Here is a 21028-nt window from a genome sequence, read left to right as displayed (position 1 = left end):
CAAAGGCCTCACCTCCCTGAGTAGCTAGAAGAGAAGTCACTGTGCTGCACATCTGGGTACCTCACCTGGGGACTCCCAGATAAGAGAGCCGGGTGCCGTTCTGTGCAGCTCCCTATTTTGAGGAGAGGGGCCCTTATGAGCACTGACGGTCCTACCTACACTGCTTTAAGGCCAAAACTCCTCCTCCGCGCATGGGGCTGCCTCCTTTAGATAAAGGCCTCTCTCCACTTGAATCACCCCCTAGGCAAAAACGAGGGGTTATCTCAGCCCGAATTACTCCAGGGCATTCGAGGGCCGCCAGCGGAAGTGGAGCGGCGCCCTTTAGACAAGGCCCTCGCCTCCCTGAGGCAGCCCAGGTGGCAACGAGCACGATGGGATTGCTCGGCACGCCAGGCTGCTGGGAACTCCCAGAGCCGGACCGAAGGGGCAGGTTCGGGCCAACTTCGTTTTGAGGGGGGGGGATAGTCTCTTCAGTTCCCACTCAGGGTCCTCACCTTGACTTTAGGCCAGTCCCGGGAAACCAGCCTCCTCCCGACAAACCGCCGCGCCCAGTGGTCGAGGTCCCGCCCAGAACGGAAGTCGGGTGAGCCGCATCCGGGGGCGGGGACACCGGGGTTTCCGAGGGCTGAAAGCAGGGGCGGGGCTCTGTGGGACCCCAGCGCTTGCAGCTCCTCCATCTGCCGGCCCAGGCCTGCCAGCCCCCAGGGGAATTTCTGGCCATCCCGCTGGGGTCTACTCCTTCCTGGGCCACAAGCCTGATAAGGGGAGGGGACTCTGTGAGCCTCCCCCTTTCAGGAGAGATTCACTTGCATTGAGGGTCCACACCTTGATTCTAGCTATGGCCAAAACTTCTCCCTCTGCAGAGCTGGGACCCATCCTGTTAGCTACGGCCATTCCTTCCCTGAGACTCACCAGGCAGAATGAGGGGACTCCTCAGAGCTCTTCTGGGTCCCTCAGGGCTCAGAATGGTACAGGATTCTATTTAGCCCGCTCTGTTTGGGGGGGGGGTCCACTTATAACACTCATGGTCTTCATGAATTCTTGTTAGGGCCCAGGTCCCTCCTTATGGAAAACTGAGGCAGCTTCCATTAAACAGAAGCCCTCACCTTCCTGAGACTTTCCAGGCTGAAATCAGCCTGATATCTCTGCCCTGGGCTTCCCAGGGATGACAGCAGAGCGGATGTTGTGGGGCCTCCTTTTATGCTGTGGGTGCTGCTCTTAGTCCACATTTGGGTCCTCACCTTGACAAATAACCAATCCTGTAACTTCACTCTGTGCTCATCTTACATGTAGGTCTTCCTTTCCTGAGAATTCCAAGTTGGAAGTGAGGGTGATCCTCGTCTGATCATGGCCCTTGGGTGCCTCCAAGAACAGACAGCAGGGATGACATGCTATAAGACCTCACTGTTCTGGCTGGGTCTTCCATCATTTCTCATTCATGGTCCTCACCATATCTTTCAGAGCCTGGGACTCCTTCTACTGAGCTAAGGTCACCATCCTTAGGTCTTTGGATGACCCCAATATGTTGGGATAGTTGTCTTCTCAGTACTCATTCATGGGGATCCTCATCTTGGCCTGTCTCTTGATTAAAGGCTTCCTGGGAAACAACATGTACCTGCAACCATTTGGCCAGATTCTCTACTGCAAATCTTGCAGAAAATAAGTCCATGTGCCAAGAGTGATGTAAGATTAGGAAAGCACAGCATACATCAGGGAGCCCAGGACAGGTGTTGTGGTGTCTGAGGAAAAAAAAAAAGCTGATATATTCCTCCTCTTCACCAGTCACACTTAGGTTAGCTCTAAAAGATTTACTTTTTACAGAGAAGGATGGAGCCAGATCATTTTTTGAACCCCTGATCTTTGGAGGATATCTGATTTTGCACATGTAGATGACCATATTGTCACTTTCTCTCCTTTATTCATATCTCTTATTTATTTTGGTATTTTTATTGTGCTGGCTATGTATTCCGATCCAGTGTTTTGGTCACAGAATCCTTCTTTTTATCGCTTGAGATACATTTTGAAGGTAGAAGAAAGTGAATTAAGTGATCCCTGGTCAGCTTCAGGCTGGGAGGAGTGGAAAACTGTGAGCTCTGGACAGATTCAGACCAAGGGTCTAGGCCTAGCGCTATCACTTATTAGCTCTGTGAACTGGGTGCATTAGCAAGTTCTGTGGGCCTCAGGCTCTGCATCTATGAAGTGGATTTGTTAAATCCTGTCTTGCAGGCCTGGTAGACCATGGTTAATGTACATAAAGCACCTGGAAAGATGCCTAGAATGCACTAAGACTTTACACAATGCCTGTAATTACTATGGTTATGATTATTTTGACCCCAGAGGATATCACCCATCTGGATGGAATAGTTGTTTTAATCTAGGAGATATCAGAGAGTATATGCCACTCTAGGACATGGAACACCAAATCAGTCCAAAGTGCTGCTTACAGAGACACTAATGTAAATTTCCTCCTAATAAATCATATTTCGAGCATGGGAGGGTTTTTTCTAGCTGAATGCAACTCAAATCCTCTAGAATTGGATTCAAAGACTAGTTCTTTCCGCTCAGCTGCCCTTTTACCCAAAGCACCCCTATCTTCATCAATTTCACCATCACCTAAAATCTATACCTCCCTTAGAGTTTGCAAAATTGCAAGCCAAATAAACAAAACAAAACAAAAACAGTAACATGGAATTTGAATGCTCTTTTAATAAAATGGGTTCTGACTCCCCAGCTTACAGGAAAGACTACCTGCCCAGAGACTTCTGAGTTTCCAACGTCAAAAGAGTACCGTCCTTATGTCTCAGAAACTCCCTGGAGATGGTTTGCGTAAAACACCTAGTTTGTGCTGTGTTCACCTGCACTGGGGACAGAAGCATGGGACATGTTCCATCCGTGCCATGGGTGGAGATCCTCTCTGATTTATTCACAATCCCAAAGTAACCATTAAAGGTAGTTTTCCATTCCAGACTTATATCTCTCAATCAGAGACCCACCACCTGGCTTCCACAGCCACTTTTAGCCCACCATACAGCTAACTTAAAATTACTTCCCATCATGGGCACCTGGGTGGCTCAGTTGGTTAAGCATCTGCCTTTGGCTCAGGTCATAATCCCAGCATCCTGGGATTGAGCCTCGCATCAGGCTCCTTGCTCAGCAGGGAGCCTACTTTTCCCTCTGCCTGCAGCTCCCCCTCCTTGTGCACTCTCTCTCTCTCTGTAACAAATAAATTAAAAAATTACTTTCCATTCCAGGGCTTTCAGCTGCCCAAAGGCTCAAGCTGCCTTACCTCAGGGCATTTTACACTAGAATTCCTCATCTGGAGGCCCCATCCCTCCTTTTTACCCCGTATTTTTACTAGTCCTTTCCATCTTAGGGAGTGTCTCCCTAAGTATCACCACATACTTTATATGAGAGCTGCTGTTAGACTCCACAGTTTCGTAAGCAGGGGGTGGGCCTATTTTTCTTATCATCTCCAGTACTAGCCAGGAGCCTTCCAAAAGCAGGTCCTAAATTAATATTTGGGCAATTAAAGAATATTAAATTAAACATTACCTAGTTCTGAATGACAAGAAATGATTCAAGGGTTTCAATTTGTTTTACAAAATACTAAAATTCTTATTTTTCAACTTGATAAACTCCAAGAAATGTATGACCCATGTCATTCATCAACTTGGATTCTGAAGCTAAGTAAACCTTTAATTGAAAGGGAAGAAGATATGGTCCATATATACAATGGAATAGTACTCAGCCATCAGAAAGGGTGATTATCCAACATTTGCAGCAACATGGACGGGACTGGAGGGGATTATGCTAAGTGAAATAAGTCAAGCAGAGAAAGACAATTATCATATGGTTTCACTTATTTGTGGAACATAAAGAATAGCATGTAGGACGTTAGGAGAAGGAAGGGAAAAATGAAGGGGGGGGAATCAGAGGGGGAGATGAACCATGAGAGCCTGTGGACTCAGGGAAACAAATTGAGGGTTTCAGAGGGGAGGAGGGTAGGGGGATGGGCTAGCCCAGTGATGGGTATTAAGGAGGGCACGTATTGCATGGAGCACTGGGTATTATATGCAAACAATGAATCACGGAACACAACATCAAAAACTAATGATGTACTGTACGGTGACATATCATAATAAAAAAAATTTTTTTAACTTAAAAAAATAAAAGCATTTCATATTTTATCCAAAATAAATAAATAAAATGGTAATGGGATAAATCCATTAAAAAAAAGGAAAGGCATTTAAAATAGGAAGAAAAAGATACACCTCTAATTTATACATTGTACAGAAATACAAGTATGTTACACATTGTGTTCCTTTGAACCCCACCTGGGCCCTCCACTAGTTAGCCGATTAACTGCCTTTGTTAACCACAAAGCGAAGAATGTGCCTCAGCCCTCTCTGGGGAAGAAAGGAGCAGCTGGACTGTGTAGGTGCACCGGCCTTGGTAGTAGAGGCAGCCCCAGCTGCGGCTCTGGCTTGGGCTCTCTCCTCATCTCGCAGAGCCTCTTCATAATGGCACGGGAAGGCCATGACCTTAGCAAAAGCTCTAGGACTCTCATCTTGCTGGTCTCAGCGTGGGCTCTTGGGCTCCACAGGAAGTCGTAGCGTGGAGGATCACTGTTGGCCACCTGGCGGTACTGCAGGTACCTTTCCTGTTCCAAGTCTTCCGTGATGAAATTCCTGGGTTCTCCAAAGATTAAATGCCTCATCTCAACACAGATTCCCAAACACGTTTAGGAATTCCCAGATGTCCTCCTCAGATGCAGTTGCCATTCAAGATCACACCCAGGAGAGGCATGAGAAGCTCATTCTTAGGAAATCCCCAGCCACTGCTCACACTGCCATCACTGGTGAAGCCTAGGCCACTGATGAGGGTATAGGAGTGACCAGCGGGCTTGACTTCCTTTAATTCTAGGCCAAAGACCAGCTCCATGCACTCAAAGTTCCTCCTGAGGATCTCAGGGAAGTGCTCCCTGTACCTTTTGTTGACGACCGTCAGCAGTGCTGCCTGTATAATGGCGCCCTCACTGCATGCTTCTCCAGCAGGAACTGTGCTGACACGCTCACCATCCTGGTTAGGGAATGTTTCAGTGAGCTCTCAGCGGAGGTTGGGGCTTCAGAGCAACTTGCACTTTCTCATCTTGGCTCCTGACACCTTGTTCAGACCAGATGCATGAAACAGCTGCAGAAGTAATGATCGTGGGTGGGGATCTCTGAGGCTCCTAGCAATGCCAACAATAAGGCAATCTGAGGGAGCATCCCTGAAACAGAGGAGGAGAGGGGGGACTCTTTGCTGCAGTGGCCTAAGCCCCCTCGAGATCTTGGGTCTTACCTCAGGCCTAGTGGCATTTCTTGTGTTGTTGAACTTACTCTTCTGAGACTGAGGAATGATGACTCCATGGTCATGAACAGCAGACCGGACAGTGGATGATGAGGTCACCTGGGGAAGGGACAATGAGATGGTGTGTGAACCTACAGCAGGGACATTCCACCTTTGCTTTAACCTCTGCAGGTTTTCTTGAGGACATTCTCTAGGAACCTACAAGGCTCTTGTTCTAGTCAGCCTGCTCTGAGAAGCTACTGGAGACAGAGTGAGTCATAGGCTACAGCTTGCCAGCTCTGTCCTTTACTGACTAGTGTGACAGCATGGCTGGCAGTGGGGCCATATGTGTTCTAAGGTGGCAAGGGATCCTCTATGTTTACCTTCAAAATTATAATAACTTTTGGCAAGGCTTCTAACCTTATCTCTCTGCTACACTAAAATTGATATCTTAAAGCTCCCTGGGACCTTAGCCCACCACCCTTACCAGGAGACACTCAGTGCTTGTAGCTCTCTGTGGGGACCTCTCTGTATTAGGCATGCTGGGTCTTAAGTATCCATTCAGGGTCCTCATTTGGACACCACACAGGGTTGTGGACTGCTGCCCCCCACACCTTCTGCTGACTGGTGACTGGACCCTCAGACTAAGGATCTCACCTCCTAGATCTGATATAAAAAGTGATGAAAGAAATACTTGATAAGCAAGACTTCATTAGAATTAAAGCTTCTTCCCTCCAAAAAATCACCAAGAAAATAAGAAGATCAGCCACAGACTGGGAGAAAATGTTTGCAAAGGACATATCTGATGAAGGCCATTGGCCAAAATAAACAAAGAACACTTAAAAGTCAACAAGAAGAAAACCAACAACCCAATCAAAAAATGGGCAAAATATATGAACAGACACCTCATCAAGGAGGATATATAGATGGCAAATAAGCATATGAAAAGATGCTAAGCATCATACATCACGAGAAAGTTGCAAATTAAAATAAAAATGAAATGCCACTGCATGCCTTTTAGAATGCCAAAATTCAAAGCACTGACAACAGCAAATACTGGTGAGGATATGGAGCAATAAGAACTCTCATTCATTGCTGGTGGGGATGCAAAATGGTACAGTCACTTTGCAAACACAGTTTGGCAATTTCTTATTACACTAAACATATTCTACACCATTGGCGGGAATATAAATTGGTATAGCCACTTGGAAAACAGTATGGAGGTTCCTCAAAAAATTAAAAATAGAACTACCATATGATTCAGCAAACCTACTTCTGGGTATATATCCAGAGGAATTGAAATCGGGATTTTGAAGATATATCTGCACTCTCATGTCCGTTGCAGTGTTATTCACAATAGCTAAGACATATAGCTAAGCAGCCTAAATGTCTATTGATGGACAGATGGATAAAGAAAGGGTGAAACATACATACAATGGAATATCATTCACCTTTAACAAGGAGGAAACCTTGCCAGTTGCAACAGTATAGAGGACATTATGCTAAGTGAAATAGAGCTGACAGAGAAGGGCGAATCATGATACCATTTATATGAGGAATCTAAAATAGACTCACAGCAGCAGAGAGTGGAATGGTGGTTGCCAGGGGCTAGGAGGAGGGGGAAATGGAGGGGTATTAATTAACGTTTACAAAGTTTCAGTTATACAAGACAAATCCTAGAGGTCTACTGGACAGCATAGAGCCTATAGTTAACAATACTGTATTGTATACTTAAAATTTTGCTAAAAAGATAGATCTTATAGGGAATGTACTTATAACACATAAATAAATAAGGCAGGAGGAAACTTCTGGAGGTGATGGATATTTTCATAACATAAACTGTGGTGACAGTTTCATGGGTGCATACTTATCTACAAACTCATCAATTTATGTACATCGACTATGTACAGCTTTTGGTCTGCCAATTGTACCTCAATAAAGTGGATTTAAAAAAAGCCTGACTAAACATACTATATGAGCTGGTGATGATGCTTCTTGGTATTTACCCGAATGAGTTGAAAACTTATATCCTCAAAAAACCTTCACATGGATGTTTCTAGCATCTTTATTCATAGCTGAACTTGAAAGCAACCAAGATGTCCTTCAGCAGGTACATGGATAAATAAACTATGACATCCCAACCTTGTTTTACTGTGCTTCACTTTACTGCACTTTGCACATATTGCATTTATTACAAATTGAAGGTTCGTGGCAGCCCGGCACCAAGAAAGTCTCTTGGTGCCATTTTTCCAAAACCATGTGCCCACTTTGTGTCTCTGTGTTACATTTTGGTAATTCTTACAATATTTCAAACTTTTGCGCTATTATTGTATTGGTTATGGTGATCCGTAACCAGTGATCTGTGATGTTACTATTGTAATTGTTTTGGGGCATCACAAATTGCACCCATATAAGATGGTGAGCTTAGCTGATAATGCTGTGTGTGTTCTGACTGCTCCACTGACCAGCTGTTCCCCAGCTCTTTCCCTCTTTTAGGCCTCCCTATTCCGAGACACAAAAATGTTGAAACGAGGCCACTTAATAACCCTGCAGTGGCCTCTAAGTGTTCAAGTGATAGGAAGAGTCCTACATCTCTCAGTTTAAATCAAAAGCTAGAAATGATTAAGCATACTGAGAAAGGCATGTCCAAAGCCGGGAAGGCCAAAAGCTAGGCCTCTTGCACCAAACAGTTATCCAGGTTGTGAATGCAAAGGAAGAGTTCTTGAAGGAAATTGAAAGTGCTCCTCCAGTGAACACATGGATGATAAGAAAGCAAAACAGCCTTCTTGCTGATACGGAGAAAGTATTAGTGGTCTGGATAGAAATGAAACCAGTTACAACATTCCCTTAAGCTGAAGTCTAATCCAGAGCAAGACCCTGACTCTCAATTCTATGAAGGCTGAGAGGCGAGGAAGCCACGTAAGAAAAGTTTGAAGCCAGCAGAGGCTGTTTCGTGAGGTTTAAGGGAAAAGTTCTTTCCACAACATCATCGTGTACAGTGAGGCAGCAAGTGCTGATGGAGAAGCTGCCACAAGGTATCCGGAAGATCCAGCTAGGATCATTAATGAAGGGGGCTGCACTAAACTACATTTTCAGTGTAGACAAACAGCCTTCTTTTGGAAGAAGATGCCATCTAGGGCTTTTGTAGCTAGATAAGAGAAGTCAATGCCTGGCTTCAAAGCTCCAAAGAACAGGCTGACTCTCTTGTGAGGGGCTAATGCAGCTGGTGGCTGGAGGTTGAAACCAGTGCTCATTTCCCATCCCCCAAATCCAGGGCCCTGAAGAATGATGCTAAATCTACTCTGCCTGTGGTCTATAGAAGGAGCAACGAAGCTTGTAGGACAGGACATCTGTTTACAACATGGTTTTCTGAATATTTTATTTTATTATTTTTTTAAAGATTTTATTTAATTTATTTGACGGATAGAGAGACAGCCAGCGAGAGAGGGAACACAAGCAGGGGGAGTGGGAGAGGAAGAAGCAGGCTCCCAGCGGAGGAGCCCGATGTGGGGCTCGATCCGAGAAGGCCAGGATCATGCCCTGAGCCGAAGGCAGACGCTTAACGACTGAGCCACCCAGGCGCCCCTTCTGAATGTTTTAAACCCACTCTTGAGACCTGCTCAGAAGAAAAGTTTCCTCTCAAACTATGACCACTCATTGACAGTGCGCCTGCTCGCCCAAGAGCTCTGATGCAGATGGACAATGAGGTGAGTGTTGTTTTCATGCCTGCTAACACAACATCCACTTGGCAGCCCATAAATCAAGGAGTCCTTTTGACTTCCAATTCTTATGGATTAAGAAATATATTTGGTAAGGCTATAGCTGCTATAGATAGTGATTTCTTGGATGGATCTGGGCAAAGTCGATTGAAAACCTTCTCGAAAGGATTCACCATTCTAAACGCCATGAAGAACATTCATGAGTCATAGGAATAGATCAAAATATCAGTATGAATACGAGCTTGAAAAAAGTTGATGCCAACCCTCGTTGGTGACTTTGAGGGATTCAGGCCTTCAGGAGAGGAAGTAATGGCAGATATGGCAGAGAGAGCAAGAGAACTAGACTTATGAGTGGAGCCTAAAGATGGGACTGCATCATTGCAATCTCACGATCAAACTTTAGTGGATCAGGAGTTTTTTCTAACGGATAGGCAAAAAAAAAAAAAAAAAAAAAAAAAAAAAGTAGTTCCTTGAGGAAAAACTACTCTTGGTGAAAATGCTTTAAAGGTAGCTGAAATGACAACCAAGGATTTAGAATATTACATAAACCCAGCTGATTAAGCAGCAGCAGAGTTTGAGAGGATTGACTCCAACTTGAAAGAAATTCTACTGTGGGTAAAAACTATCAAACAGCGTCACATGCCATAAAGAAATCATTTGTGTGAGGAAAAGTCAATCAATGAGGCAAACTGCAGTGTTCTCTTATTTTAAGGAATTGCCACACCACCCCAACCTTCAGCAACACGACCCTGATCAGTGGGCAGCCATCAACATCGAGGTAAGACCCTCCACCAGCAAAGAGATTATGATTCACTCAAAGCTCAGAGGATGACTAGCATTTTCTAGCAATAAAGTATTTTTTAATTAAGGTATGTATGGGGCTCAGACATTTAAGTGTCCGACTCTTGATCTGATCTCAGGGTTGTGAGATTGAGCCCCATGTCAGGCTCTGCACTGGGCATGGAGCCTGCCTGAGATTCTCTCTCTCCCTTTGCCCCTCCCCATTCTCTTCCTCTCTTAAAAAATTAAGGTATGTACATTGCTTTTTAGGCATAATACTATAACACACTTAATAGACTATAGTAGGGTATAAACAGAACTTTAATATGTACTGGAAACCAAAAAAAAAAAAAAAGAATTCCTCTGACTCACTTTATTGTGATATTCACTTTATTGCTGTGGTCTGAAACCAAACCCACAGTATGTCTGAGGTATGCCTGTATTGCTCAGTGCTAAAAAGAAATGAGCTAATCAAGCCATGGAAAGGCATGGAGGAACCCTAGATGCATATTACTAAGTGAAATAAGCCAATCTGAAAAGGCTACATACTGCATGAGTCCAACTCTCTGATATTCAGGAAAAGGCAAAACTACAGGAAAAGTAAAAAGATCGGTGGTTGCCAGGCGTTGGGGGAAGAGTGGGATGAACAGGCAGAGCATAGAGAATTTTAGGGCAGTGAAATTACTTTGCATACTGTGACAGCGGATACAAGTCATCAAAGGTTTGTCAAACCCAACAGAATGTAGCAACACCAAGAATCAACCTCATGTTAACTATGAGCTTTATGACGTGTGGATATAAGTTGAGAGACCGTAGCACACTGACCACTCTGCCAAAAGGTGCCGAAAGCGGGGAGGCTGTGTGTGTGTGTGACAGGGAAGAGGGTGGATGGGAACTCTCTGTACTTTCTGCTCAGTTTTGCTGTGAACCTAAAATTGCGCCAAAGCATGAAGTCAGTTTTTTTAAACAAGTGATGCTGGGGGCACTCAGCCTCATACCCTGCCCCTGGGGCTTTCAGTCTTGAGTGCAAGAGCAGGGCCAGACTGTTTTCCCATCTATTCAGGGACAGGTTGTGCCCTTGGTCCTCACTTGGTTTCCTTGATTTGACTCCTGGCAGGGCCTGAGGTTCCTCTCTTTCTTGGTCTGAGGACATTTCCCCAGAAAAAGGCTTATACCTCCCTGAGATCGAAAAGGAAGGGGTGAGGGTGGCCTTATTTGGCCACACCTGCCAAGGTCTCCCACAAGTGACAGCTGTGGCAGGCAGCCTGAGGCCCTATGATGGTGATCCCACTTAGGGTTCTAACTCAGTACCCTAAATCTGACTCATGTGAAGGCCCAAGACTCCTCTCTCTGCTGACCTGGGACCTCCCCACTTTTCTGTTACCACTGAGGAGGATATGAGGCCAGCCCTGCCTGACATTTATGCCTGGATCTCTCATAACAGTGTGAAGGATTCTGGGAGGCTCCACTGGTGTGGGTTAGCTGGTCCCTGAGTACTCACCTTCCTCCTGGCACACCTTAGAAATCCTACCTCTACTGACCCGAGTCAATCAACCTCAGACCAAGATCTTTCACCTTTTTGACTTGTTAAGTGGAATTCAGCTTCAGTCACATCCTTCTCTGAGAGCTGACAGAGGGTCAGGAGCCTATGGGCCACACAGTTCTGGGCGGCTGCTGTCTTCATGCCTCATTCAGAGTCCTCGCCTTTGTATGTCAGAGACTGTGAGTCCTCCCTCTAGTGACTGAGGCTGCCTTCTAAGACTCCCCTGTCCTTGAGAACCCCGAAGAATAAGTGAGGGGATGCTCAGACTGAGAAATTTGCCTGGCATGTTGCTCTTCCCAGTCCTACTATAGAGGGATCTTCATTATGGCTCCTGTTTCTTGATCAAAGGCTTCCTAGGAAAGGCTATGTCCCTGCAAACTCTTGACCATTTTCCCTAGGGCAAACCCTTCAGAGACTGGGTCCCCATCCCAGGAGTGATGTGAGATAGGAGAGCTGTAACACAAGGCAGAGACCCAGAACACATGTACCATCAAAGGAAAAAAAAATAATCCATTTCTTCTCTTTAGCAACCAGACTTAGCTTTTTCTGTAACTTCTGTTTGAGCAGATGTAACTTTCTTTATGGAAGGGCCTATCCAAAATGATTTTGTGAGTCCCTGATCTTTTGAGGTTATCTGACTGCGGATATATCACTGAATATTATCTCTTTCTTTCCTTTATTCACACTTCTCAATTATTTTGATATGGTAATCGCTCTGGTTATGTATTCTAATCCAGTGTCTTGGGCCCAGAGTCCTTTTTAGTACCTGAGACAATTTTTGTAGTAGTGAGAAGAAAGGGGAATTAAGGAACATGAAGTTGGCCTCAGGCTGGTAGAGCAGAAGAGTGTGGGCTTCAGACTGATTCAGGCCAGGGGTGTGGTTCCAAGCCTATCACTTAGCAGCTATGTGAAATTGGGCAGAACACCAAACCCTGTGAGGCTGTCTTTTCATCTGTGAAATGGGTTTGATGGGTTCTGTCCTGGGGACTGGTAGAATGTCCATAATGCACGTAGAAGCATGTGGCACATTGCCTGGCCTCTCCTGAGCTTCAAAGGATGCCAGTTCTTACTCTGATTAATTGGTCCCCTAGAGTTTCAACTCACTATAATGAAATTTAATTTTTAATCCAGGGGATGTCAGGAACTATTCAGTGCTCTAGAACAAAGAAAACTCCATCAGACAAAATGGTGCTTAGCAAGGAACACTAAGTTAGTATTTCCCCATTCAAGGATGTCATCCAATGTCAGCATAAGGTGGACTTCCTTAGTGGATGACACAAAGCTCCTAAAACATATTTCAAGGCCCCAAAACTTACGTTCCTCTCAGCTGCCCTTCTCTCTAAACCACTGTGACTTTCATTCAACCACCAACAAAAATCTAGACCTTGCCTGGAGTTTGCGAAATGACATACGAGATAACCGAATTTGAATGATGTTTTAGTGGAGTGGGCTCGGGCTCCCCCCCCCCCCAGGGCCAAGGGTGCCAGTCCAGCGGATTCTGGGCAGCCACTCCAAGAGAGTATACCCTTTTTTCTCAGAAGCTCTCTGGAGATGATGTAAATAAAACCTCAAATTTGCACACTGTGTTCACCTGCACCGGAACAAGAGCACAGGACACGTTCCATCTCTGCCCCGGGTGACTGCTCTCTGGTTTCCCCACCATCCCAAAGTAACTGATAAGGGCGGTTTGCCACTCTGGACTTAGTCTTTCAACTCTGAAGCCCACCATGTGAGGGTCTGGCTCCTGCTCCCTATGATCACAGCCTCCTGGAGCACCCCTCCCCCAGCCCCATGCAGCCAACTTAGAATTACCTCCCATTGAGGGACCTGCCGTCTCCGAAGGCCCAATGCTGCCTTGCTTCAGGGCACTGACACTTAACTGCTCTCATCTGGAACCACCTCTCTCCTGTTTTATCTCCTCTTTCCATGTGTCCTTTCGGTCTGTATATCGCCATTCTTCCTTATATGATAGATGTTTCTTGACTCTATAATTTTATGGTCAATGTCTCGGTCTTTTCCTCAGCTTTCCCAGTGCTAGCATGAAACCTTCTAAGAGCAGATGCTCAGGCAATGTTTGGGGAATAAATGAGCCTGTGAGCATGGGATCTAATTCAGTAAGGTTTAATTCTACATTCTTCAATTAGACAAGCACGTACTGTTATTCAGAATTTTATAAAACACAGAGCAAAAGCGATTAGGAAGCCAAATACCGACCATCTTATTTGTTACCTCTGTATCGATTCTATATATATTTTGCTGCTTTTTCATGTTTTTAAGGAAATGCATACACCAATGCCATGTTACGTTGTACCAGATTACCAAATAAGATGGAAATTTTCCCAATTTGTTTTTTTAAACAGCAACACTCTTAACTCTTAAACCCGATAAACAGTAAGTGAGACCAATGTAACTCATAAATTTAGATTATAATGCTAGGTAAGCCTTCATTTCGAAGTAACAACATTTGAAAAAGAGCAAAAAAATAAAAATGCTGATATATGTCCAAATTACCCATACAGAGCAGGAGCACAAAGGTATCATACACTGTGTTCCCTCAGTTACACCCCGCCCTCCACTGCTCGGAACATGGACTGCTCTCTTCAGCCACAATGTGAAGAATCCACCTCAACTTCATTGGGTGTGGGAGGTGCTGCTGGACACTCCTTGGAACATTCACTGGCCATGGCATCTGTCTCAGCTCGGAGTGTAAACGTGGCTTTGACTCGCTCTTCCTCATCTCGCAGAGCCTCGTCATACCAAGAGTGGAAGGCACTGGGGACTGTATGATTAATCTTGGCCCAAAACTCTAGCACTTTCATCTTGCTGGTCTCTGCGTGGGCTCTCGAGCCCCACAGGAACTCATAGCGTGCTGGATCACTGTTGGCCACCTGGCGGTACTCCAGGTACTTAAGCTTCACCAAATCTTGGGTGATGAGCTTCTTGGGTTCCCCAAATATGAAGTGCCTCTTCCCCGCATAGACTCTCATCTTATTCAGGAACTCCCAGATGTTCTCTTCGGTGGCACAGTTGCCCTTCATGAAGATCACACCCAGGAGATTCATCAGGAGACCGGTCTTGGGAAATCCTCTGCCACGGCTTACAGTCCCATTGTTGGGGAGGTCCATCTTGCTGACGAGGATATAGGAATGCTTGGTAGAATCGACTTCCTTCAAGTCAACACCAAAAACTACTTCCAAGCTGAAAGAGACTCTTCTGAGGATCTCAAGAAAGCGATTTTTATACTTCTTATTGACAATCTTCAGCATATCGGCTTTCGTGATGGGCTTTTTCCTTTTGTACATGTGTATCAGGAACTGCACCAAAATACCCGTTGTTTTGGTTAGAGGGTCTCCTCGAGACTGCACAATGGTGAGTGAGGCTTGGGAGGAACTTGGCTTTTTCTCAGTTTTGCAGTTGGCACCTTGGTATGATCTTGTGCAAGAAACACCTGCAGACTTGGTGGCTAGGGCTCTACATGACCTAGCAGCAGGCTTCCTGTGAGTCAGAACACCAAAGGGAGATGGGGCCAAAGAGGGGAATGTTTTCTCCTTGGCTGCAGTGGCCTGAGCACTCCTCTGATGCTGGATCCCACCTCGGGCTTGGTGGCGTTTCTCACAGGTGTAGAGCTTACTCTTCTGTCCCCGAGGCATGATGACTGTGATCAGGGACAGCAGGTAGGAGTGTGGGTAAGACAGCAGGTGATCTGGGCATGAGAGAAGAGAGGATGAGAGGGAGCACCTTCCACAGGGAGAGACCACCTTGGCTTTAACCAAGGCTGCCTCTGCAGATTTCCTTGAGGGCACGGCTCTAGGAAACCACCAGGCTCCTGTTATGATCAACCTGTACTCTGAGAATCCTGTGGAAATAATTAAAGTAAGCCTCAGGCTGCAGCCTGCCAGCCCTGCGTGGTGCTTACTGGGGCTGAGAGCAGCGGTGGCAGGTTTAGTCCTTGCGGAATCCTCTCTACTCTGGAGTATGCGGATCCTTTCAGTTCACATTCAGGACTATCATATCAACTTTTGGCAAGGCCTGGGCTCCCTCCTCTGTGCTGCTCTAAATTTACATCTCAAACTCAGGTCCTCATCTTCTTGGGACCCCTGAAGAGGAACTAAAGGGGGCACTGAGGCCCATTACTGCTGCCTTGGCCCACTACTGCCACCAACTGCTGACAGTTCTGTGGGACTCTCTGTTTAGAGTCATTGGAGTTCTCAGTCCTCATTCAGTGTCCTCACCTTGGCTCTGGGTAGGGCCTGGGACACCTTCCTCTGTTGATCTGATGTCTCTCCCTTCATACAAAGGCTCTCACCAACCTGATGCCATCAAAAATAAAGTAGGGTTCACACACCCCTGACTTCAGTGCCTGGGCTCCTTAGGGCTGCAGACAAGGGGGAGCTCTCTGTTGTCTCTATTTGGGGGTGAGTACCATCACCCTTCATTCAGGGTCCTCACTCTGACTCCTGTGAAGCCCTGGGTCTCCTCTCTCTGCAGAATTGAGGCCACTCAATTAATCCAACAGCCTCACCTCTCTGGGACTCTGCAGACAGAAATGAGGGGGGGTGCCTCAGTCTAAAAAATATTCAGGGTTTTCCCAAGGCTGAGAGAAGGGTCAGGATTTATGAGACACACTTTTTAGAGCTGATGCTCTTTTAGAGTTGATGCTCTCCTCACTCAGGTCTCTGACCTTAACTACAGGTAGGACTTAGGACTCCTGTCTCCAACACACTGGTAGGACTTAGGCCTCCTGCCTCAGAGCAAATCCCTCAATTCCAAGTCCCTAGAGGGGAAAATCAGGGTCCTCCACATAGGACTACTCCCACCTAGAGCCTCCAGAAATAAGTACAGGGATGCTGCTTTCCTTAACCGGGGAGAGGTCCCTCATTAGCACTCAGGGACCTCACCTTCACTGCAGACAGGGCCTAGGTCTCCTCCATCTGTAGGACCCAGGCTATTCCCTTAGACCAAGGCCCTCCCTACCTGAGACTTTCCAGGCAGAAAGTCTGATAGCTCTCCTGGGGCCTCCCGGGGCCAACAGCCGTAGTGAGACTTAGTGGGGCCCCGTGTTTTATGGATCCGGATGGTCCGTTCAGTGCCCACGCAAGGTTCTCACCTTGCCTCCAGACTAGTCCTAAGAATTCACTCTCGGGGGGCCAGAGACCTCACCCACAGACAAATGTCCTCACTTCCTGGAAACTGAATCGGAAGTAAGGATGAGTCATATCCGGCCACAACTGCCCAGGGTCTCTAAGGGCTGAAAGCAGGGGCAGGGTTCTGTGAGACCCCACTGTTCTGGAGTCGGTGGTCCCTAGGTCCTCACTCAGGGTCTTCGTTTTGGTATCTATCAGAGGCTGGGACTCCTCCCTCCAGTAAATTCAGTTCACCAAGCTCCAAACACAGCCTTCACTTCCAGGAGCTCCTGGGGAGTTGGCGGGGGGTGGTGGTTGTCAGCGCCTGCCAAATAAAACTATCCCCGCCTGGAGCCTCCCTGAACCAAATGCCTGGGTACTGCTTTCTGTCGCCATCTCTACTGGGAAAAGATCCCCTCTTTAGCACCAAGGACCCTCCCCCGGCTCTAGTTAGGGCCTATGTTTCCTTCATCTGCAGAATCAGGGCTACTCTCTTAGACCAAGGCCTTCCTCCCTAAGACTTCCCAGGCAGAACTCAGCCTAACAGCTGTGCCAGCACCTTCCACTGCCGACCCCAGGGGCAGTACTTTGTGGGGCCACCTTTGTTATAGGAGGGGGAGTGGTCCCTTCACTTCACATTCAGGTCCTCACCTTGACTTCAGAGAAGTCCAGGGAACCCACCCTCGGCGGAACAAACGCTACGCCCAGTGGTCGAAGTCCTGGTCTCCAAAGCGGAAGTTCAGGTGAATCATATCCGGCCATGGCTGCCGGGGGCTTATGAGGGCTGACAGCAAGGACGAAGCTCTGTGGGATCACAGTGTTCTGAATTTGGTGGTCTCTAGGTCCTCACTCAGGGTCCTTACCTATCAGGCTTTGATAGATACCAAGATGAGGACCCTGAGTGAAGACCTAGGGAGTACCAAATTCAGAAGACTGCGATCCCACGAACTTCGGACTCCTCCCCCTACTGAACCAAGTCAGCCAGTCCGCAAGGCAAGCCCTCACCTTCCCGAGTCCCTAGTGAGGAGTCACGGTGCACTGCTTCCAACTACCTTTGCCTGGGGCCCCAGAGGCTTGAAAAGAGGTACAGGACTCTGTAAGCCTCCCTCTTTTACGAAGAGATTCTATCATTAGCACTGAGGGTCCTCACCTTGACTCTGGTTATGGCCAAGACTTCCCCCTCGGCAGAAATGGGGCCCATCCTGTTAGACAAGACCCTTCCCTCCCTGAGACTCACCAGGCAGAAATGAAAAGGCTTCTCAGGCTTATAGCTCTGCCTGAAGCCTCCCACAGTTAAGAATGGGGTCAGGGGTTTGTAAAGCCCCGTCATTTATGGGTCTAGCAATGTCCTCTTTACTCACTCAGGCACCTGACCTTGCTCCTGGCTGGTCATGTGACTCCATCCTCCCTGACATGAGGTTACTCTGCTGAGATCAAGGGCCACTCCTTCCTGAGACCTCCCAGGTGGAAGAGTGAGTCACATTAGACCAGGGATGTTTGGGTCCTGAGAGGTGGACAACAGAGTCAAGTCTCTCTGGAAAACCATTGTTGTGGAGTCGATGGTCCCCACATTCATCACCCAGGAACCTCGACTTGATACCTACCCAAACCAGGATCTCCCTCTACTGAAGTGTGACCATTCTCCTTTGGCTAAGACTTAGACCTTGCTGAGAACTCTGAGGAGTAGAAGAGGGGATGCCCACTCTGATTTCCCTGCCTGGGCATTCTAGGCCTGAGAGCAGGTTTGGCAGGTCTCTGAATGAGCCCCTATCATTTGGGGTGGTTCTCTCTCCAGTCTTCATCCATGGGGGTCCTATCTCTCAGATTAAAGAATTCCTGGGAAACTCCACATCCACGCAAACTGAAGCAGCGTCCCTAATGCAAACCTTGCAGGTTCCTGTCCCTGACTTGATGTGAGATAGGAAAACTGCAACATATGACAGGGGACCCAAGAGAAAGGTGGGCTGTCAAAGAAAAATGATGCTGATCTATCCTTTTTTTTTTCAGTAGTCAGAGTGAGCCTCTTGAGTGATTTCTGTTTTAGATGATTTACTTCCTAAGAGGAAGGAGTCGTCCAGGATGGTTTTGTGATTCCCCAATCTTGAGGGTATCTGACACTGCATATATAGATCATCATATTGTCACTGAAGAGTATCTGTTTCTCCTCTTTGTTCATGCCTTTGATTTAGTGTGCTATTCTTTACTGCTTCGGCTATGTATTCCAATCCAGTTCTCTGCACACAGAATCCTTATCCTCCCCCCACCCCGCCCCCAAGGTACATTTTGGAGTATTAAGGAACACAAGGCTTGCTTTAGGCAGAGAAGAGTGGAATGATCATCGTGTTCTAGAGGAAGTCAGACCAGGAGTCTAGTCCCAGCCCTGTCACTTACTAGCCCTGTAAACTTGAGCATATTACCAAACTCCAAGACAAAGAAATCACCATCAACCAATGCTGTTTAGCGATGCCAATTATGTACTATATCCTCATTAGAGGATATAATATACAGTGTGTTTGTGGGAGAGAATTTCCCAGTTGGATACAACTTAAAGTTCTCAGAATTTTTGTCAATGACCAATATTTTCCCTAATTTTAGGCTGCCCTTCCATCTAAATCACCATTATTTTCATTCATTTAACCATTAGCAAAAATCTAGACCTTGCCAAATTACACGCAAGATAAAGTGACTGAGTGCTCTTTCGATAGAGTGGTCTATGGCTCCCCCAAACCAGGGAAAAGAGTGCCAGTCCAGTGGATTCTGGACACCCCACCTCAAAGAAGTATAACCCTTATTGCTCAGAAACTCCCTGGTGACTATGTACATAGAACATCTAGTCTGTGCACTGTGTTCAGATGCACTGGGCAAGAGCACAGACACCTACCACTCCTCCACCACGTGGAGATTTTCTCTGGTTTAGCCACAATCCCAAAGGACAAGCTTCCATTGTAGGCTTAGTTTTTCATCTCTGAGGCCCTCCATCTGAGGGTCTGGCCCCTGCTCACCACTCCCATAGCCTCTTCTAGCCCACCATGCAATCTCACTTGAAATTGCCCCTTGCTGAAGGGCATACAGCTTCCTAAAGCTCCATGCTGCCTTGCCCCAGGATTTTGGTACTTGACTGCTTTCAGTTCAGGTCTCCTCCCCTCTTCAAACCCCTCCCCCCTTTTTACTTGCTCCTTAGGTTACAGAGAATATATCACCATCTCTTTTTATATAATAGCAGCATCCCGACTCTAAAATTCAACGAGCAGGGGGCTAGTACTTGTTTTTGCGTTTTGAAGTTGTTGTTGTTTTTTAAATCATTCCCAGTGCTAGCCTGAAGCCTTCCAGAGAGCTCATTCCCACTTAAGGATTGGAAATAAATGAGAGTGAGCATGAGGTCTAACTCACCAACATTTCATTTCTCTTATACACCTGAATAATCTAAGCAAGTCCAGATATATAACTTCTTCTTTTATGGGAAGAAACACTAGAAAGAATTAGGCAAACCAAGAATTGACAATCTTTTCCTTACTTATACTTTCTTTTTTCTTCTCTTAATGATTAAATATTTATGAAGTGCCTACCGTATACTAGGCACTGTGCTAGGCTACAACCCCAAATAAGACAAAATATCTGCTTCTTTAAAAACTACTTTGTTGAGGCATGATTGACATACCAAAAGCAGTACACACTTAATGTATACACCTTGATGAGCTTGGAGATAAGTATACACCTGCGAACCATCACCACAATCAATGCCATAAACATACCCATTACCTCCAAAAGTTTTCTCCTGCCCTCTTTATTATTTTTCAGGAGTACAGTAACAATTAACATAATACCTACCCTCTCAGCAAATGCTTAAATATCCAGTATGACATTGTTATCTACAGATGCTATGCAGTATATTTCTAGGACTTACTCACCTTATAGAACTGAAACTCTGTATCCCTTGCCCAATACCTCTCCAATACCCCACCTCTCAGCACCTGGCAGCCACCATACTATTCTGCTTCTAGCAGTTTGACTATTTTAAATTCCTTACATAACATGTATTTGTCCTTTTGTGTCTGGCTTATTTCACTTAGCATAATGTCTTCCAGGTTCATCTCTGTTGTTGCAAATAGCAAGGTTTCCTTCTTTTTAAGGTTGAATAATACTCCATTGTGTATATATGGCATATTTTCTTTATACAGTCATCCAACAATGAACATTTAGGTTGCATCCACGTCTTGGCTATTGTGAACAGTGCTGCAATGAACATGGGGTGCAGGTATCTCTTCAAGATCCTAATTTCAATTCCTTTCGATATAGACCAAGAAATAGAATTGCTGGACCATATGATAGCTCTATTTTTAATTTTTGGAGGGACCCCCATACTGCTCTATAGTGGCTGCACCAATTTACATTCCCATCGAGAGTGTCACAGAGTTGTCTTGCCCAAATACTTGCACTTAATCAGCTTATTCTCTACTTGGGGAGAGAGCAAGACAACAAACTTTTTAATTGTTGTTATGCTAAGAACACTTAATGTGAGAACTACACTCTTAACA

At 46.0% G+C, this 21028-nt stretch overlaps 1 protein-coding gene and 1 pseudogene across 1 annotated transcript; both read right to left on the bottom strand.

Annotated features, from left to right (window-relative positions):
- Positions 1-4396: 4396 nt before the first annotated feature.
- Positions 4397-5869, bottom strand: LOC113265805 (melanoma-associated antigen B4-like; annotated as a pseudogene).
- An 8101-nt stretch (positions 5870-13970) lies between these two features.
- MAGEB3 (MAGE family member B3) lies at positions 13971-15020 on the bottom strand. The gene has a single exon (XM_026513253.1). It carries the CDS (start codon positions 15018-15020, stop codon positions 13971-13973), a length of 1050 nt encoding a protein of 349 aa, XP_026369038.1.
- Positions 15021-21028: the final 6008 nt, after the last annotated feature.

The sequence above is a fragment of the Ursus arctos genome, chromosome X, assembly GCF_023065955.2.
Source record: "Ursus arctos isolate Adak ecotype North America chromosome X, UrsArc2.0, whole genome shotgun sequence".
NCBI classification, from domain to species: domain Eukaryota; kingdom Metazoa; phylum Chordata; class Mammalia; order Carnivora; family Ursidae; genus Ursus; species Ursus arctos.
This window is presented reverse-complemented; position numbering and strand designations above follow the sequence as displayed.

What these genes read in the sequence shown, in the direction of transcription:
- MAGEB3 (XM_026513253.1), bottom strand. Translation starts at nt 15,020, where the DNA reads ATGCCTCGGGGACAGAAGAGTAAGCTCTACACCTGTGAGAAACGCCAC.